The 21,934-nt window shown below is 40.8% G+C and overlaps 1 protein-coding gene across 2 annotated transcripts in view; it reads right to left on the minus strand.

The window, feature by feature from the left end:
* The window catches only part of NPR3 (natriuretic peptide receptor 3), a 45,801-nt gene that overhangs the window by 16,548 nt on the left and 7,319 nt on the right, over nt 1-21,934 (minus strand). For both annotated transcript variants that reach the window (XM_030257962.4, XM_030257961.4), the window contains exons 3-4: nt 19,575-19,741; nt 2,802-2,937 (exon numbers count right to left, since the gene is read on the minus strand). In XM_030257962.4, coding sequence (XP_030113822.2) covers nt 2,802-2,937; nt 19,575-19,741 — 303 coding nt within the window. The remainder of the gene's footprint in view (nt 1-2,801; nt 2,938-19,574; nt 19,742-21,934) is intronic.

Here is a 21,934-nt window from a genome sequence, read left to right on the forward strand (position 1 = left end):
AACACAGCCATTTACAACCGCGCAAGGCAAACAGGAGTCACTGTACATCCATGTCACACCAAATACATGCCTAGACCAGGCACAAAGCCATGGAGATTCAGGCTCTCTGTGACAGTCAATCAGAAAAGGGAGGTCAGATATTCAGATATTTCTCCCAACGTGCCTAGCAATAGTGAGCGTGCAACAGGCTTAACTCACCTCCATTTATCTTATATCTGTTCAGATTTAGTGATGTCAGGAATATTTCAGCTTGCTGTAGTTTTCAAAATATGTAGTAGTAATCAAAGATTATTGTCGAGCACCTCTTTCATTATAACAACACCATAACCAAGCCGCTGTCAATTCAATTACTGCAGGGAAATCAAATGGGTGTAACAAGCACTTGGCTGTAAGACACTGAAAGAAGAGGCCACTCTGAAGAACTGAGATGTCTGTGTTTACACACCAATTTGGATTCTGGATCTGACAGGAAGTACTAATTGGAAGAGATACTTTTGTGACCTAAGAAAGCCATAACTCTGTTTTTGAGAAGAGGTACTAAAATTGAAACTTGGAGTTACTATGGAATTTTTTTTCAGTTGGCAAAGATTAATTTTTCAATTTTTCATCTGGACCAGAAATACAAATTTTAAAAGTTGCAATTTCCTTAAAAAACAGAGGTATGAAATTTTGAAACAACCTTAATCAAGAATTGCATTTGCATGAAAGTGCAATTTTATCTCAACTTTCTGGTTTTTTTTATGTGAGATACCTACATACAAAAAATTTTGGTACATTTTCAGAGGAAATGCCAATGACTAACAAATATTCTCTACCAGATATGCCCTGAAGTTATACCATGCTGTCTTTAACAACCCAATCACTAAGAAATCCTTTGATCACCTCAGCCTTATCCTTTCACTAAGCCCATAATGTCTGTGCAGCTCTGGCAGGCAGATGGTATTCTGCAGGAAGCAGCATCTACATTCTGTTGGGAGCCCTGATAAGTCAGAGCAGGCTGTAAAATGAGGTGCCAAGACAATCAGATGTCTACATGTCAGAAGTTAAATGTATGTCTTCAGTGAAACTGGAGTTCTCATTATCAAGGCCTGCAAAAGTCAAAGGGAATTACAAAGCTTCAGTCCTGCAGCAGAACCTGATGGGTGTCCATGAACCATACTCTGTGATGCTGCATCCACTGCAAAGAGGTGCTCACAGGCAAAATAAAGTGATGTGATCTTCCTGAAGGGTCTGAATTGCAAGATACTGAGTTAAAGGCCTCTTTCAAGATGAATTTTATGTCCAGCAAAGTACTGCCATATGGAGGAAAAGGTATATGACTTACAAGAATTTTGATCAACTGCACCCTCACAGCCCAACTCAGCTACCTTTTCAGAATAGGTGGACCAGGTCAGCCACCAGAAACATCTGATTTTCACAAATGGTGAAAGAGAACATTATTTCCCCCTGCCAGGTTTTACAAGCAAGGTGTGAGAATCAACCTTGTAGCCCACATGGAGCACATGGTATTATAAATGGGCACACCAGTTGGTGGCTTCCTGGAGCACAGAACAGGAGCAAATACTGGCTGTGCTGGGGCATCTGCTCATGCACAGCACAAACAAACAGAGAAGCAAACCCTTAGACACCAGATTCCCTCCCTCTTAAAACAGAGTGTTTTGGGGAGCCACAGATATGAAGAGATATAGTGGGATGCTAAGCACAACCTAGAGATAGTACAGGACAGCTTATGGAATGACTGCAACCTGCATAATTTAAAGCAATCCCTTGCTTTAAAGTGCTTAAGTGCTCCCTTAAGCTGCCCTTAGTATTCTTTTGCCTTGTGTTCATACCACAATTTGAAAACAGAAGAATGGTTTGCAGCTGCTGCCCTTCTTGCCTTCCGACACTATGTCCAATGTGTTCAAGAGCTGAGAACCTGGCCACTGGGGTTCTTCTTACACATTCAGATGAATCATTCACTTTTTATCTAAGGGAAATGTTTCCTTCTCTGAGGCATTTCCACAGGAAATCTTGCCAGTCCTACATCAAATGACTGGACTATCATATGAGATGGATGGAAATATTTTAAAGAGATGGATGGAAATATTTTAAGAGATTAAACCAATAATTTCAGTTTCTTTATTACAACTCCTACTTGACAAAAGTGTCTGCATTGCTTTGCATCAGCAAGGTGACACACAAGTGCCAGTTGCACTGCAGAATTGCAGCCTTGAGGATTAGGCACAGAAAGGCACAGTGCTGTTCAGCTGCTGTCTCTGAGACAACACACACAGCTCCTGAAAGGAGCCTGGAGGAAATCCTTCTAGGGCCCAAAGGAATCCCATTGAGAAACACAAAATAACCCCAACCCTGGCACCTGCTTGCTTCTATCCATTCCCAGGCTTTCAAGATAAAAAAGTGAAATGGAAAAAATGAGGCAATCTGAGAGCTAATAGATGAACATGAGCAAAGCGAGCAGCTGTAATCTTTTAAAAAACAATAAAGGAGCCTGAGAAAATCATTGGTATTTCTTTACAACATCAGATGGTCACAAAATTGTTAAGAGTTTTTTGAACTGAGTCAAGACCTTGACAGTTGATGCAAAAAAAAGACAGTCTGGTGAGACTATGTGAGCCAGCCTTAAAGATGCAAATGGTTTCATATGTTTTCCTCTCTTCATATGCTTTCCTCTCTTAGGAGTGGAATAGGCATGGGTCCTTACTTTGCACAGAGCAAAGGCCTGAAGTTTTTTAACTCTGAAAGCTGGAATTCCATATGTTACCTTCATATGTTCTGTTACCTTCATATGTACCTCTTACCTTCATATGTTCTGTTCCGTGTTTGTTGAACAATTTTTTCCCCATCTTTCTTACTGAAACCAGTCTTCAGGACTTCCTGTAAAGCTAGAGCATAAAGAAGAATAGCATCATGGAATCCTTCCACAAACATGTTCACCTAAAAAGAAAGAAGAAAAAAAACAATGGCAATTGACATATAACAAAATTTTTCTTTCCTAGATAACTGATTGACTAAAGAGAATCTACAAATTAACCAAAGTGACTAATTTGGAGAGTTACTTTCTCAGCTGCTGGAATAGAAAGAAATATATGTCAAAAAAACCCAAACTAAACCAAAACCAAAAAAAAAAAAAAACCAAAAAAAAAAAAAAAAAACCCAAAAACCAAACTAAACCAAAAACCAAAAACCCAAAAAACACCAAACCTCAGAGGAACAACAGGAACTTCTGACCCATTTTTAAAAACAGTTAACCACTATCTGCTATTCTGGACATTCATAATGTTGTGTCTGAACAGCTCTGCAGACAGGGGCAAAATTTGCAGATCCCAGTTCCCATGCCCAGAAGCCCAAATTCTGCACTTGAACATGTGAGATTCTGTTAGGTGCTGAGCACCCTCATCCCACAGCAGTGAGTACAACCCCCGCCCTCTGCACAGGGGACTTAGCACCTCTCGGGACTGGGAAGTATGTTCTCTCATGATTTTTTTTGGAGAGCACAACTAGTGGATTTGCTTGTTTAATGATTACCACTTCCACTGCTGGCCCCTGTTCAGCCAAGCATCTCTCCACTAGCAAATGAGCAATGGAGAAAACTATTTACCATCTCCAGTAATGTGTTCTCTGGAATTGCCAGAGGAACCTTTTCCTGTCCTTTATAGTTTTCCCAGTAAGTTACATGCAACAAGTGAAATAACCCTTATAACCCTAACCGTGCTTTATAACCCTAACACAAAAGAAGATTGCTGCCAATGAACCTTCGTAGGCAACCCACAGTTTTAGGTCTCTGAGTTACACAAACAGTTAACACCTGACTGCTGCAGAAACACTACAAGTTTGCTCTCAGGAGCCTGGTGTGCTGCAGTGGTGAAGCAATAATTATTTCAGGAGTGGAGTTCAGATGGAGACCCATCAGCAGAAGCTGATGCAGAGCAGCACAGGTATTCCTCTTCTGTAGGCAGCAACTCACATTTCAGCAGTGCAATGTACTCACTCAATGCACAGTAATTCAGAATGAATTATCTTTTCAGCTGCAAGAAAGATGTTCCTAAACACCCAGAGTTTCACTACAATAAAAAATTCCTGACATCCTAGCAGAAGTGTAACCACATTATAGGGCCTCTCACTGCCACTTCCAGGGAACTCGCCGCTAGAAATACTCTCCTGGACATAAGTAAGTTTTAGCTTATCTTCCACTACAGTGTATCTAAACAATTTAAAATGCCAGTAAATGAGGTGCTACTCTAACTTTCACAGGTTTAGATGGACATTTAAAATGTTACAAGACAAAACATGTGGCCAGTTAACTAAATAACAGTTCCACAGATAAGAAGTATTACATAGTTGATTGGCTTAGCTGAACTAATCAAACCCTGATAATGTAATTGCATCCAAGACATTCCTGCACTCTTCAAGCAGTTGCCAACAGTAAGTAGAATTTCGGAATTATTTACTGATAATATAAAAGTGTACATTGCTCTGACATTTAAAAGTGGACTTTCAGTAACGCCAGCCTATGCTGCAGTTGAATGCATCACATTCATCACAGGGAAGAGCCCATGGTGCTACAGGAGGGGCAGAACACCTTGGCTCACACTGACAGTCACTGACTAAAGGGCAGCTGCAGTTATTCTGAACTAAAGAGAAAGCCTGAAAGAAGAGGTGAAAGTCAGGCTTTTGGTGGAATAAAAGAGCTGATGGACAGAGAGCATACTAGGACAGGCTTTGCCAGCAGGGGCTTTAACTTTTCCGAATTGAAAAAAACCCCAACTAAACCAAGAAACCACAAAGCTTTGTATGCCAACGTTAGAGTCCAAGTGGCCTGTGGGAGATCAAACTTAAGCTTTCTTAATGTGACATTCTCTCAGGAGAGAAATTAGACTCTCCAGTAGCTATACCTCCCTGCTGGCTGATTTACAGTTTGTGGCTGTCATTTCTTTCAAGGAAAACTATCTGTCAATTCTTTTGTCCATGGCAGACCTCTCAGTCTAACACAGCAACCTTCAAAATCCATTTTGTCAGCTAATTTGCTCAACCTGAAATCTACTCAAGCCACCAGCCTCAAAAACCTTCTGTAGACACTGAAGATTTGCCAGGTAAGTCGAAACTCACTTGGCAGTTTGGGAGGTTGCTGCCACAGCATCTTGCCAAAGCTCCACTTGGCCAAAACCCCTTACATTACATGTGAAAAGTCACATTAAAAATCGTCAGAAAGTCATTTATGCCATTGCTCAGCTGCTTACACACAAACCCCAGCATTTTATCTCATGTTGTCAAGGAAGCTGAAACTATGGATAATTTATGCCATTTAAAATCCTCTGAAGGAGTTGTAACTACTGTTTGCAGATGGGATTGCACTTGCACTCCCCAGCCAAACCATATGCTGGCCACACCTGAGACTTTTCACATTAATCCAGGAATATGTTTAAGCAGCAGTTCTTGCAAGGTGATACAGGATCCCATGAAGGAAATAGTTTTCCTGCATATCATCTTGTTCAATCATTTGTAAGTTGTAGGATACACATATGTGTAGGACAGAGGAATATTAAAATGTGAAGTAATGTCTGCAAAAACTTTTGAAGGGTTTGCTCTTTGCTGCAGAAAAAGCATTAAAAAGGACTAGACTATAAAGTTTATATTCCAGGAATGCTTCAAATAGGAATGAGAGTAACTGTGAAGATGTCTTCACAGGCTGCTTGAAGGTGTCCATGGTAATTAATAATGTGCTAGTTCAACCTTAGACACCCACAGGATAAAAACTGAACAGCGTATAAAATTGATTAAAGGCCCACTAATCTTATAGGTAATTAAAAGTTATTTTAGTTGAGCTCTGACACAAAGCAGTGCCTTTTAATGTAGTGTTTTCTATTTTCATTTAAGCTGCCTTTTAACTACAGGTGTGAGCAGAGCTCCAAATGCTGTGATCATACTTTGCATGTCAGAGCTACAGAAATGTTGCTGTCCAGGGCATCCCTTCAACATGGCAGCAATGCTGCTGGCAGCAGAGAAGCTGCGAGGTTTGCTGAACATCTTTGGAGGCTGCAGTACAAATATGTGGAAACCTCTTTCTCAGCTATCTTCTGTATTACTTTCACATCCTATTCTAATACCATACACCTAAAAAGCAAGTATGCCAAGTGCACGGGTGAATAAGACATATACCCCTTTTATTTTCCTGCCTTTCTACTCTAATTAATCATCTCCTATCAGAAAAAAAACAAATTAAAAAAAAAAAAACAACCAAAACCCAACAACCTCTCTCAGTGGAAATCACATGCATAATTTTGCCCAGTTTGAAGTTATAGTTCCCCAAGCAGCTATATTGTGACCACACTGTTCATATATACCAAGGTGTTAACAGCATACACAGCAGTGCAAAATACTACCGATGTGGAAGACAGCCAAGATACAGCTACGCAGGGCCCATAACTTTCCATATCCTGCCTCCTGAGTGTAAAATAAGATCATTCTCCTCCATCTGGAACTGCCCAGCTCTGAATCACTGCAATTACAGCAATTCATACCACTTCCATGCTTAGTGGGGAGCATTATCATCATCACCACTCTTTTTCTATTGAAAAGGCAAACAACATCTCCCACATTTGGTCTCTGCATCTACTTTCCATGACATCCATAGTGATATTCAAGTTGTCAAACTATAGTTTCAGCCTCAAACAGTAAGGACCCTAGGGAACTGCAGAGGGCTGCACCCAGACATTTTGCAAAAATCTTAATAATTTATGTATCTGATGTAATGCTCCTACTTCTCACACTCCTACAAGGTATCTCAATAAAAGTATTTTCCAAACAGTTGCAAATAACTGTCAGTTCTCCTGTTTTAATCCTCCTTCACCAAGCCAATTATAATTATGGTCCCTTCTTTATGAGCTTTTCTAAGAAGCCCTGACATAACTAACTTCTCTCACATGCATTCTTGACACGTAGCTAACTCACTATCCAGCACTATTCACTTAACTCCGCAGCTGGGATTTCTTTCTTTAATACCATTTGTTGACGCTGCATATTCCCATTCAGGACGCTGCCACAACCCATGCTGTTTTAAGTACTTATTTATGGCCCTGAGATGGTCAGGGCCATAAATACTTCAGCAGTTCTTTGATATGTTGCTACGACCTTGCTCGGAGCAGAACAAATTTAGAACAAGGTGCTCATGATTCCCATACAATAGATGATCAAAATACAGAAAGAATTAATGTTTATTTTTTTTTTAAGAAAAAATACCATTATTACTAATTGATTTTTTGTTAAACTTCTAGTTTATGTAATCCCAGTGAGAAACTCTGGGTCAAACTGACATGTAGATTGAGAATGTGAAGCTGTGGGAAGAATATTCTTACACCTGATCATTACCTGAGAAAAGGTGAAATACATTTCAAACCATGTGTAGTTCCAGCTCATGTGTAGCTCCGCCTTTGCAGTAATGTATTAGTCCTACTGCCATAACACTACCATGCATCATTCTGCATACTACCGCCCTAACAGGATTATCAGAATTTTTACTAACACACTATCCATCTCTTCAGATCCTCACAGGATTTCTTCACTTGATTATGCAACAGAAACTCACAGAACCCCTGAATATCATCTATGGATAAAAGCTGGGTAATGATCACATGCACTGGGACTGGGATTTCAAGGACTCCCAAGCACACCAAATGCAAAGCCACAGGATACACCCATAGCCAGCTGTCATAAACAGCATGTCTTAGGGTGCCTATAGACAGGGATGCATCACTGTGGAAACAAAGCAGGAACTGGAAAGAAGCCTAAAGCTAAAAGACAGTTAATCAAATCTGTATGTTTAGATGCCTTGGACTAAAAATACAGACTGTTTGCTTGGGCAATCATACTGCTCCCCTGCTGGACCATAGTGCTTCAAACAAATGGTAAGAAAAAGGAAAAAATAATGGAAAAACATGCTTTCTTCTGAGAAGGCAATTTCCACAATATTTGTTTAAAAACTAAAAAAGAATATATGGCATTACACCAAATTCTGGGTAACACATCCATAGACAAGGAGAGCCTCACACTCTATTCACTGATATCCAGTCTGCATGAATAGATAAATGGGCACCCACTCAAGCACATGAGGTCAGGGCTCATGACTTGGTTTTCTAAAGATATATCCAAACTCACTTTATTATTTGGGGCTTGAACTCACATCACTCCCTAGGAAAAGAGGAAGAGTGTAACAGTAAAACCTCGTGCATATCTAAGAGAGATTTATTCAAGTACATCAATTTTATGTTTCACAGGGAGACAGTGTTTATATGGTGTTACGAAATCCATATGACATTTTTCTAAGGGGAGCACGTGACTTTATAAGTGGAATTCTGAAGACTGAGGCTAATACTCCACTCTAAAATTTATAGCTTAAATATTCAGCACCGCAGTTGAACAAGACCTCACTTTCCTTTAAGGAGGCTTCTTCCAACAAGGCTGCTTGCTTGTGTTCATCTCCTTGACAACATTTGCTGGAGCAACAGTGATGCTGAGAGCAGAAGAGATGAGGTTTGTGCTCCACCCAAGCACTCTGCACACCAAGCAATGTGTCCCTGGCATGAGAAATTTGCAAATGAAGCCCACATTTAGAGTGTCTTGGGCACAAGCATTGCTTGCAGCACAGCAGCCACCCACCTCCAGCATGAAAGAGCCTGCATGCACCATTTGAGAGTTAAGATGTATAGTCAGACCCCTGCTTTTTTCTGTTTGACTTGGACACAAAAATGCTGCGCTGCAATTAAACTCATTTCGTTGAGAGTGAGACCATGCCTCTGCCTGCCTGCACTGTTCAGCTGGTACACGAGCTGATGCGCACTCCAGGCATGCCAAACCACTGCTGCCTTTGCTCCACTCAGACAAGAGGATGTTTATTCCAACAGGACTGAAGTACCACTAGCAACAAACTCCAATCCACCTTTAAAGCCAATTGTGGACCAGAAGCCAGCCCTTTGTTCTAAGAAAAGGTCTGCTGAAATAAAATAAATTAACAGGAAGAAAACAAAAGTAAATTAACAAATTACAGCAGTACCTGTGATTTACTTAAAAAGGCAGCCAAATACAGAGAGTTAAGGGTATTTGTCAGTGAAGGTTATTTTCTTGTTATAGAAAGAAAACTAACCACAAAGCCAGCTTCTTTGCTATTGTATCTCATCTAATTCTTCAAGCCTTCTTCCTTGTTTTTCTTAATATCCCGTTCTTGAACAACTAGTAGATTTACCCATAATTATCTGGCTGGGCAGCCACAAATTGCATTGTCTCAAGGGTGACCTGAAGCAAAAATATATTCAGTCCCAGACTACAGGGAGCTGCACTGTGAAATATCAGCTAAAACATGTCAGGCTACAGTGGCAACTGAGATACAAAGGTGTGGAGAAAACCTTCCACCCCACTGCCTGCAAAAGCTGCCCATTCTTTGTTTATTGCTTGCAACACTCTCCTTGGTTATCTAAAAAATGGCTGTAAAGCCCCAGTGCCTGCTGCTAACAGGCTGGGCAGAAATTTCCAGCTACAGCCAAAATGAGCTCCTTCCATTAAACACAGAAAGAGGAACTGTCACCTCAGCAGAGTTAAAACCTTACCCACAGGCAGCTCACATCAAGGAGCTCTAACTGCTGCACTCAACCCACAGCCTTACATCACTGGGCTCTCAGACTCTCCCCAGACTTCCACTGGCATGGCCAAAGCAGGGGCAGGATGAGCTGAGGACTGCCCTGCTCCAGGAACAGGATGGTCTTCTAGACCAAATTTTCCCCCTGAAAACCTGTGTGGGATTTATTTCTGGCTCTACATTGCATTCACTGATTCCTTTTGCAAACTGCTACTTGCCACCTTATCCCTCTGTGGATTTGGTTCCTGCATTACCTTTTAATGTTGCCCTGAAAGGGATGCAACTGGTGTATCTAAGGAGCAGAACTGTTTTGTACCAGAACTCAACAACCTACAGAAAAATAATTTTAGAGAAATTTCTCTTTTATGTATGATTTACACATACATTATTCACCTTAATAATTTAGCTCTAAAGGGCTCCAGGTGACCTATAGAGGTAAAGGATAGAATCAGAGAATACAGTATTGTGCTCCTGCAGTTAAGGTGAAATAGCCCATGTCTATATTACATTTCTAACATCAGATAAATATCTATTGCAAAGGATCTCTGGCACATAGCACATGTACTGTGACTGCCTGAATACTGAACTGATCTTAACCACAGAAGGTACAGCTGTCATTTATAAAATTAACCTTCCTACTTTTTTAGAATTTCCTGCCTTCTAACAAACTATGTGGCAATTCACATGATGAGTTCCAAAACTATGTCCAGAAATTATACATCTCGTCATAGTGGTGAAACACAAGAGATACTAAAGAAGTTATTCTTTTCAGCTGAAAACACACAGACATACAGAAACTAAAATATGCTTGTTTTAAATAGATTTTTCTAAGAATTCCCATTGGTAGTCTGATAATCTGTTACACAGTTGTAATGAATGCTAACATTTTATGCTGGCATTTACATTGGAACATTTTAATTGCAGATAAACACTTAGCAGCAAAAAAACACCACCCCATCCTTTCATTAGATACTAAGTTTTTGATGTCAGCAGGAAAGAATGTTTTACAAGCAGGAACATCTCAGTTTTCAGGATGACAGTTGCTTATCTGAAAAAATCAGTTGCAGTTGCTAAAAAAAGTTAAATTGGTTTAAATTAATGCTAAGATAGGACAAACAGGAAGGACTTTTTTGTTTAATGTTTATTCTTGTACAATGTGCAATTGTTTTGGGTTCTGTATTGCTAACATTATCACCAAACCACAAAAATCACAGACATATTTCTTTTTTTTTATTAAAAACTCTCAAGGTCACATCAGTTCTCATGCAAAACTCAGAAAAATCACTGTATCACTTTGGAGACAACTCATGTTCAAACTGAATTTGAACATGCTACACTACATACTACCATGCTGAACTAGCTGGTGGGCTGGTAAACTCTTGGATGGGGTAAAAAAAAACATCTGATGAAAAGGACCATTTTATTTCTGCTTTGCAGCAGATTAGCAAAGATTACCCAGCAGACTACTTGCTTTACAGTCTTAAGGGCTGGATAAACACAAATTATTTACACACAGTCAAAAGTGGTGTGTAGCTCAAAAGTATACTTGCAGCTGGGATTAGTAATCTAAGATCTTTATTCAGTACCAGGCAAAAATTAGGCATACAAAACTAGGATTCCTAAGAACAGCATCCCACCTCACCCTTGTCAGCAGAAGAGGTAGAGAATGAAGGATGATGTGATCCTCTTATTCTCACACAGGCAGGTAACAACTCCCCACTGCACGAACTTGCAGTAAAGTCCTTACAAAACTCCACAGGGCACCAGTCTTTTTAAATTCCCTCCCCCTTTCATCTAAATGCTCTGGGCCTCCTGTTACTGAGTTAGCATGAGAGAACTTCAGGGTCCAATCTGCTTTCAGAGGATCTCAATTCCACCTTTCCCCTCCCCTGTCTGCAGGGCATTCTGAGGTGGAGGCACTCCTGGAACTGAAATCCAGGTGTTGGGGGAAAGGTATGACCTGCCAAGACCTGGGGGTCCTCTGGGCTGGGAGTAAATAATTTGCTAAGAGAGCCCACCTGAGGCTGTAGTTGCCATGACAAATGATCCTTTTATTAAATACCAGGGTAAATAGGCATATGAACTTGTAAACTTTAATGACATGGAACTAATGCAAACCCTCAGGCTGCTATTAGTCATGTTTCCATTCCAAATAATTTAAAATTTAACTATTTGGCTTTGTTATTTTCTTTCAGATAGCTAATGAAAGGTGTTCAGCTGGCTAATTAACCACCCCTTTGCTGGCATCCCTGCAAGGATTCCATTAGCACAGGAAAGGCACAGCAGCTCTCAGCAGATATTTGTGTATACCTGTTAGCAGGCAGTAAGGTTCCAGCTGCACACCTGAAACACATCCTCTCACTCTTCAGCAGCAGCATGAAACACATCCTCCCACTCTTCAGCAGCAGCATGGTAGTTAATATCTCTGAATCTGAGGATTTGCAGCCACTCCAAGAAACTAAAGACTCACTCTCATAGTTCCTTGCATCTATATTGACTGTCTAATCCCTGAGATCCTCCTTGGTTTTGTGCTCTAAGGTATTTTGTAGTCTGCAGGCTGGATGCATTGTGCACATGCATTTCCCATCAAACGTAAATGTCACCTTGTTCCCAGCCACGGAGCAAAAAGCATCCTCACCTACCCTCTCCTCCCATTGTTCCATGCCCTTTTCTCATGCCCCTCTTATTCATTTGCTCTGGGACAGAGACACTCCTTGTCTTTTCAATACACTTTGATATATTTGCTCTTTTTAGAATGGGCTAGACCTTCTTCTTTTTGTCCCAGACTTCTCTTCCTAATGAAAAAAAGTATCTGCTAAAGAGGGAAGGAAAGTTTTGAGCATCCTCCTGCAGGTTCCTATGCCTCCTTGAATGCACGAGAAGACCACTGCCTCTATTCACACAGCCCATTCTCACAGGATGACTACATTACCCCCTCTGCATTAGCAAAATCGCTAAATATCCCCTGAAAAAAATAATAAAAAAATCAGAGCTGGCACATTGTACACTGACCTTTTCTTACAGCCCAATGGAGTGGAGCACACCCAAGCCCTGCTGCCTATCTTGTCTCTGCCAACATTCATACACCATGGTGACCAGACTCATCCACAGGACTGGCCTGCCTTCTGTTAAAACATTTTCTTCCCTGTGGAGAATAAGCCTTTCCCAGGGCTAGGTTCATCTTAGCCTCTGAGCACTCAGCCATAACAAATGAATGCGCTGACACAACAAGAGATCTCAGACTTGAGGTGTTAATGATTGCCACTTATGCTGTTTTTTTAGAAGACTTGTCATTTGAGAATATCACAGTTACACCCTGACCTGCTGCCATTCAGAATCACCTACACACCATACCAATACCCCAGATGAGTGCAAGAAAGCTTTCCTGGTCCACCTCAGTGTGGAGACAACAACTCCTCTGCCCTGGTGCACTTGAACAAGGAATTCACATTTCTTGCCTTGCAGAATTGCTCTTCCTTTACATCCCTAAAGAAAACAAAGCATGGCTCCCTCTCCACACCTCCTGCCACCCTCATAACCAAACCCTTGGCTCAGACAGAATTCAAAGACTGGACTCTTAACCCAATCTGTGTGACCACACTGTGAAGGTATCAGCACAGGTAAGGTGAACCCCCCACAGCACCCAAGGTGCTGAGGCTGGAGCATCACATCAGCCATCTACCAAGTGCAAAACAGTTTCCAGCTGCCTGCCCAGGACCCTGCTGCTGGCTGCAACACCATTGAACAGACACTGAACAGACTCACCTAAACCTCCTCTTCATGCCTTATTCAGCTGAATATTCTTCAAGTAAATAATGAAACTTCCAATTCAATTATATTTTCATGCAATACCCAGAGAATAAGACTCACAGAAAAAGGAGGTGACTGCTAAAAAGTCTGTTAAGTAAAGGTATTTCATTTTTCAAGTGACATTTTACACAAAATGAGATAGTCTACCTTTTCCTTCATTCAAACCTCTCAGAGCCCACCCTGAAGACCATTCTGTACCAGTGTCAAAAGTCCTACAAATTTATATTGAAACAATACCTCAATGGGACAAATTAGCTTTTGGTTTACTTGCCATGCAAACAGCATGGAGAAGCACTAAAACCAGAAAAAGGCTATGAATTTTGCAGGAGGACATAATTTTCACACTTGACTAGTGGAAAATAAGGTATATTTCCAGCAAGTACTTCAAAGAGCGCCTTACCCATAAATTTCTGAATGCCTGTTTAGCAAAGTGGAATGTGAATATCTGTGAAATCCAAGTTAAAAACACAGGACTATGGAAAATATACAACATAAACATGAAGATCAACTCTAAACTTTTACATTCCCAAGAAGTTCAGATGTTACTATTTCCAGATATACACACAGTTTTACACTATCTCCTCCATGGTTTAAGACAGCTTCAAAAATATGCTTAGATAGGCTAGAAAAACTAAACAAATCCACTGGAAGAGAGAAGAATAATTTCTTTCTTTTATGTCATCTGTTACTTTCTATTACACTGTAGTTTTGCGTAAGACCCTGCCGTGGATGACACTGGTCTTTCATACACTGAGAAAGCATTAACTTAAGGGGGGAAAAAAAAGTGCTGTATTCACCAAATTTAGCAGTCCACAGGTGAATACTCCTCTTAGAGAAAATAAAAACACTCATTAATTCCAAGGGGTGAAGGGTTGGTCATGAAAATCCTAAATATGTTTTACTAATAGAATTCATCTTGTTAATAAGCTGGCATGTGAAACCGTTCTTTCCGGCTGCTGAAAGCAGCTTGTGGTTTGCTTTTATTCTTTCGAACACAATTAGCAAAGCACTCCAACAGCTGAATAGAACCATTCATTTGAACAAATTATTCCCTGGCAGGGCTTGGGGGTTCTTCCCCCCCCTTCCCTTAAATCTCCTTGAAACTGTCTCCCATCCTTGGGCAGTCAGAAGACACAAAAGACTGCCTGACATTAATATCGCCTGCCTGAAAAAAGACAAGTGAGAAGAACATTGCTGAATAAGTTACATTTTTCAGCATCATAGCGACAAGACTGAATTGCTCACTTCTGCCAGCTTTATCTTAGCTGGTGTGCAATCTTAATTAAAAGGCTGACGTAAGAAATACACACAAGGAAGAGTCTGGCACGGATGTTATGGATGAGATGATAAAGTTTACGAGCATAGCTACCTCCCATGAAGCTTTTGTAGTTTAACTGTTGGAGCTAAAAAGGTTGCTCTTGAGTGCACCATTTCTCCTTTCAGAGGGCTGAAAATGTTAAATAAAACAGAGTTCCCCTTTCTAATAGGGACTAGCATCTTGCTGATCTAATTAATCTACATAGCTCATTCTTTTACTGAGATAACTTTACTGGCAAATCAGGCTCTAGTTCCCTTCTCCTGATGCTCATTTTCAGGGTGAAAAAGGCTGTGGGTAGGAAAAAAACCCATGCATCCACCATGTGAACAATGCTGTCATGTAGTTAACACAGCAGAAATATTTGTTTAATTAGTTACATTTTCAGCTTTTAAATGAGAAGAAAAAACAAGCCATGGGTGGTCTGTAACCTCAGAAGAGCAAATATTCCTGGCTGTAAAATCATCTGAGCTCAGAATACTGGGTTGGACATAAAAAAAGCATTTATTGAATCCTAGGCCTGAGTCAGGAACAGAAGGTCCATTAAGAACTTCGAAACTGCACCCTACCACCAATTCATTAAGTGTTCAGCATTATTTAATAAAAATGGCTTATGCATATACTTCAACTGAAACACTGTTTATTCATAAACATTTTTAACTACAGTATGTGTTGGGAATTATTCACACACCCCTTTAGAGACATTTTTAAATTCTTCCTTCAAGTAATTGCATGCAATTCCCAACTGCTGTCTGCCTCAACTAGGCTACAGGTCTACAAGCAGAGCTTGCCCTGTATTTTGCAATTAAACCAAGGATGTAGTTGGTTTACAGAGAACAGGACTGCCTGCTGTTAATATCTTGCTAATGCATTAACATTAGACAACTAAGAAAACTGCCATCATTTGTATAAAAGCATTAAAGCAACTCTAGTGCATGCCTAAAACCCAAATTTGATTAGATTTTTGAAAACATTCCTCCTCTTTTTCTTATTTTATCAGCAAAGTTGATCTTCAGGTAAGCACAGAATAAAATGGTCACACTTTATACAAAACTACAGGATGTTTCTTGAAAAAACATGAGACACTTGAATGCTGAAATGATGGCTGAGCAGATTTATTGCTTCAACCTACAGTTCTCTGGGTTACATTAACATGACAGTAAGTCACTTTCACATTCAGACTGGTGAACAAGCAAACTAACATTTTGACATTGCAGACAGGGAACATCACCATTGCCCCAGGCTGTGCAACCCAAGTGTTTCTAAGATGCTTTCTCAGAACCTCTCTGACACTCTTATTTTCAATATTGTCTAATTAAAAGGTGCTTAAGGAAGCTTCTTACTTCACAAGAGAGATTCCTGAAGAAATTGTCTTTTCCACACTTTCCTTCTCCCTCATAGGGAGGAAGGTTCTTCCTCCTTCCCCATTTCAAAAGCATAACACTCATGCAGAAACAACAGAAACTTCTGAGCTGGGAAAGACGTACCCAAAACACGTTTTTCTCTTTTCTGTGTGATCTCACAGCTGGAGATGAAGACAGCCAACACTCTTTGACCTTACTCCTCCAAGGGCTGTATGTGTTCTGCATCTGGCAGTGGGACAGCTGCTGCTTTAGGACTTTGCCCTTTCTGTCTCTCTTATCTTTCCTTCTGTCATCTGCTTATTTTCCATTTTTATTATATTCTTTTTTGGTAGATAATAATGCCTTTAGGATTACTGCTGGCAAGAGGCCAGGACAAAATGGCAGCACTAACGACTTTTGTTTGAGTTAGAATGACTGTGAGATTATTTAGACCATGGGCCTGGGGCCCCCATTTTCCCATGACATTGGAAAAATCCACTCAGAAAAGCAGATACACTGAATGCTTCAAATCCAAACCTCCCTAAGTGTCTCCTCTAGGGACACAGCTTGCAGAAAATAATGAGGACTATATTTCAACACCCATGGATATGACATGAGATGGGCTGTACGACTGATTATCTTCCTACATAGTTTTTGTTTTCAGGAGCAGAATCCAGCAAAATCCATCTCTGCTGCTTCCCACCCACTCAGCTCAAGGACTTTCCCTTTCCCATCTTCCCTTGGAGGACACAACTTTGCCTAATGTGTACCAAGGACACCTTTTTCCCATGTTGCCAAAGAAAGCACACTTAATGTGCACCCACTACCCAGAAATTTTTCAGAGGGGAAGGAATTGGCCTTCAGTCTGGCTTTTTATTTTTTCCCCATTAGTTTTCTGAATGTTTTTTTTCCTTAATCCTGAACGCTGCCCGAAAATGTTTCTCCTCTGAACAGGGCAGCAGGACAATCAGTTAAGGGAATATGATGCATCTTTTCCACTGTCCAAAGTGGAGAAAGGTATAATTCATCATGAACGATGCAAAGCAAAGCATAAAGTTAAAGTTCATACACTGTTAATTAAGGAACACAGCTATGGCTTTTTTTTTTTTTTTCCTATAATCAACCAGAAACTAACTCTCTTAGAGACATTTCATTTTACTATTGTTAGAAGGCTGTAAAAAAGCAAGTAGGGGAGGCTCTGCTGAGGTATACTTTAGTAAAGCATCCATCTAATACCAGGATACTCTGCGTTTGAAACCAAGCCTCCTTCCCTCATAGACATGAACCATATCTCCCCTACAGAGAGCTCCAGATCCTGATGGCCTCCACCGCTGGAGGCTGCCTCTGAGCTCAGGGCTGATCTTTCAGATGGCAGAAATCAGTGGTACGTGTACACAGGTCACACGATGTTCTCTGTGTCTCTGCAAGAAAGATTGTAAAGAAGAAGAAAGCCAAGCAGGAAAGGAAGAACAGGAAGAGGAGTAGGAGAAGCAGCAGTAACAGGAAGAAGCCTATGCAACTTGCCTGGCCCTAGCAAGGCTCAAGGTTTTGTGTGAAGGAATGCTTGGAACAAGGTGAAGGACCTTGGATCACAGGTAGAAATGGGACACAGGGAGAGGCAGTCCTCAGAGCCAGGCAGAAGAAGGTCAGGGATGAGATGATAGGGAGCCAGCCCCTGTTGCTGGTCCAGGACAGCCAGGAGCACTGACAGCACACACAGCAGCCATGCAGTGAGGAATGACAACAGAGGACTTGTGGCAGTGGGTGTGCAGTTGTGAGGGAGTCTTCCCTGGCGAACACATTAGCCTGCAAAATCTCCCCCATGCTGTCACAGGGGAATCTAGATCTAATTCCCCTGTGTGGGGAGAGCAAATTCCCCTCCCCTAGATCTAATTCTGGTTGACAAGAACTGGTTGAACTACCCAGCCCAAATCAGCACTGCCCAGAACTCACCCTAAAGAAGAGAAAAGAATCCTCTTGCTTGCCTCCAAACTGCCCACAGACAGTAGCCTGAACTCTCAGCTTTTCTTATCTGGGGAGATGTCACACTGCCCAGACTAAAAAATCACAATACTACAGATGAATGGATCTTAAGTATTTAAAAGCACGTTTCTAACCAACCACAACCAAAGGCACATAGCAGGTTTCCAAAGGACAAAGTTTGCTAAGTGAAATCTGCAAAAGGACACATGGACAGAAAAAGGAGCACCAGCACAAATTAAAGTCCCATGGCCTTCTTCAGAACTCATTTAGCAGATTCTTCAGAGAGCTGCACCTTGAAACTGTGAAGTGGGGTTTCTCCACTAACCCAAGACAAAACATGCCAAAAAAAAGGCTAAGACTAGACTTTGAAAGTATCACAGGAATAATATAAACCACTGTTACATTCAAATGTAACACTTCAGGTAAAATATTTAAATTAAATACATTCAAGTTCTAAGAAGCACAGATTTTCTAAAGGTAGCCAAAACTATACAGTAAACTGCCAGGAAAGGTTATTCATACTTTAATATAACATTCAAGCACAAGCTGATGAACTAAAGATGGACACAATGCTTAAAGCAAAGGGATGAGAAGAAAGCCTATGTGAAAGCAGGAAAATGAAGGGTTTGGGTTGCTTTCTTGAGTCTCAGGCTCTCATTTCCTGCAGCTAAGGACTGACCAATCTCTCTTCAAGCCTCTTTTCTTTATATTTGGAAAGCTGACATTGCACCATGGCGAAGGCTACCAGGAAAGTACTTGTATCAGCATGCAGAAATCCCTGCAGGTACAAGCTATACATTTTTGCTTCCACAGATGACTTTTCTATCAAAATACCTAATGAACTAGCTTAGCAATAGCTTAGCACGAGCTCAAAAGCAATTTTCAAAGGCATTTTTCTCTTACATTTTGAGAGGTTAAAAAAAGGCATAGTTTCCCATGTCCACTTCTGGAAGACACTGGCATTCCCCAAGGCTTAAAGAAACTTCCAAGGCCTGTTGATATTCCAGACAGTTCCAAATAAAAACAGCAACTACTTAAATATTCTTTTTGAGAAATAATACCATTTTTGTCACTCACATGAATAATTACCTCATTGTATGCAATACAGATAGTGTAACTTTCTGAGACTGGATTCTAAAAAAAAACATTTCATTATTGGGAGAAAACAAAAAAGAAGGCTGTACTTCTTTCCCTGTTAAGAAGACTTATCACTGGTGGATTGAGAGACACCTGCCTTTGCCCAACCCTTCTGCTAATGAACTAGGAGATGAGCACAGAACAATTGGTCATGGATGGTGGTGCACAGATATAGTGCACCAAGACTATCCTTGTAATTTGCAGTATCCACCAAAAAGAAAAATTATATGTGCAGCAGCGTACTTTTGCAACCGAGCCTAGGTGATTATGTCCTGACAAGGTTTCACTGCCACTTCTCTTTAATTAGAAGCATGCTTTTGAAGATGCTGTGATCTGAAGACTGTCATCAAGTACTTACATAGTCATCTTCATGAAGACCTTGCTTCTGAACAGAACTTTTCACCTCCAGGGAAAACTTCTCAAACTCAGGCTTCACAGTCCTCAGCAGAGTGACAGTCTGCAGGTATGAGTATGCTTTCTTGGCTTCAAGGTCATGTTTGTCTCCTCTTCTCCAAGAGCCATTTCCTAAAGAGGGAAACAAGCATATTTCCAAACTAGGTACCATTATGGGATTCTTTTTTGCACCCAGAAGTCCCCTTTTCTGATCAATGGAGAGATGGCCCTCTTCAAAGTGTGCAGGGAACCAGGCAGCGAGGAATAACTAAGAAGTAAATGTGCAAACCAAAGGACAACTTTACTTCCACGCTGTGTTTGCTTATTTTAAAAGGGTGAAATAAATCCTAAGTGTGATCTTGGAGCCAAACACAAATGCCAGATCTCAAACGCAGAGATATTTAAGTTAGAAGAAGTGAGGGAGAATTCATGTGCAAAGTTTTTGTTACACATCACTCCTCTTGGACAATCAGAAAGGCACCAGTAAAGTCAAGAGCATAATCATCACCCTGAATAGGAGGCAGATGGTGCAGCTCTCCCACTGTGGTCAAGGAAAAACCATGTGTGTCATGGCTGCCAGACCAGCACTGCTTTTAATGGGAAAGGAATACATAAAAATAAAATGGAATCCTGTGCCTACGCTGTATTTACATGTATTTTGTGTCACAGCAAGGGAACAATTTAACTCAGACCACCAGTAAAGAAACCACATTTTTAAAAAGCAGGATAGCTGGTTGGTTGTTTATTAGGAAAGAAGTCTTTTGTACAAACATACCTGGCCTTAGCAGGACCTGAGATCCTGAGCCAAAACTTCAGGAGGTCAGTGGAAAGGTTCATGTTGTTCTGGAGCGAGTTTTGCACTATTTGATGTAAATGATAACTAAAAAAGGCTAGAGGAGGCTAGAGGGAACAGTGGTAGCCCTAAGCAGTGAGCCTTTAAATGTTTACAAGTAATTAAAAGCTAGACAGACTATTTTTTGAACAACAACAACAAACCCAATTATGGTTAAATGAACTGAGACAAAACTAATGCTAAATTCCCAAGGTGACTTGGAGGAACATAGGAACCTGAAATCAGAGAGGATGTGGTTATTTTGCTTGGGTTGAGGACCACAGTATCACTGGACAAAGAGAAGCAAGTTGCAGAGATGTTAAGGGAGATGGGGTACAGGTAAAAAAAATCCATGGTTTTTTTTTCTGCAGTGCTCCCCAGCTGCATCACACAGCTGCAAGAACAAATTCTTGGACCTGAAGCAGGTAAACAGAGCTTGATTTTTGTCCTCTCAGCACTGCTGCTGGATCACAACTGGCTAGATCTGCTCTGCTTCCTCAGAGAGCACAAGGGAAGGAGTAAAGGTCCTGCACTTCTGTGGGGGATAAGCCCTTTCTCCTGCAGTTTTGGGTCCAGGGCATCTCCTGTCAGTCCCCACACAAGGCAGGAGACACAGGAGCACCTTTTCCACATCTCTTGTCCACCCTAGGAAAGCCTTATTTACCACAACCCAGATCACCTAGGATGACAATCTTTACACAAAGCAGGAACTTTGCTATTTGTTAAAAGTGATTATTTTTTTCTTTTTAGGAATGAGCTCAAATACATGTGCCTTGGTTAAGGGATTTATTTCTCAATACAAGGTCAAAATCACTTACACAGAACCGTATTCATCACACCCAATGGAGACACTGGGTAGCAACTAACATCCCACTGTCTGGTTTGGCCATTCTTCCCTGCAGTGCCTGCACCTGACCTCTTCCCTGCTTTCAAAGAGAAGGAAATGCACATCTGGCAGTTGTAAGCAAGCACATCTTGCTACCTTCCCCAAAAGAGAGTACAAGCCTTGCAGAAGCCACAAAGTGGAACATCTTCTGCCCCAGCTGGGCACCTGCATTTTGGAGGAGCTGGATTCAAGGAGTACAGCAGAGACTACAGCACAGAGAGCTTTGCTATAGCTTTGCATTTGCAAATGGAAATAGCTAGAATGCATGAAATTACAGACATAAAAAAAGAAAAAAAAAAAAATTGGTAGTGCTAGTAGAATGTAACTTTCTGTCCTGGACACCATACATGTTCCCTCTTTAAATCCCAACACTGGGACTGGGGAAGGTTCACTTGCATAACAGCGTTCCTAGAATAATTTACATATCTAAATTCCTTAATGGATTATTTTGTGGGAGATTGTCTTGTTACAATACTTGTGTACAATTATTGCAGTCTTGGCATTTAATAAGCCTAGTTTTCTGAAAAATTAGAAATATTCAGAACAGAGGGCAGCAACGAACTGCAATAAAGTCATCTGAACACAAAGACAGATCACACCCACTCTT

Source organism: Taeniopygia guttata, chromosome Z (assembly GCF_048771995.1).
Source record: "Taeniopygia guttata chromosome Z, bTaeGut7.mat, whole genome shotgun sequence".
NCBI classification, from domain to species: Eukaryota; Metazoa; Chordata; class Aves; order Passeriformes; family Estrildidae; genus Taeniopygia; species Taeniopygia guttata.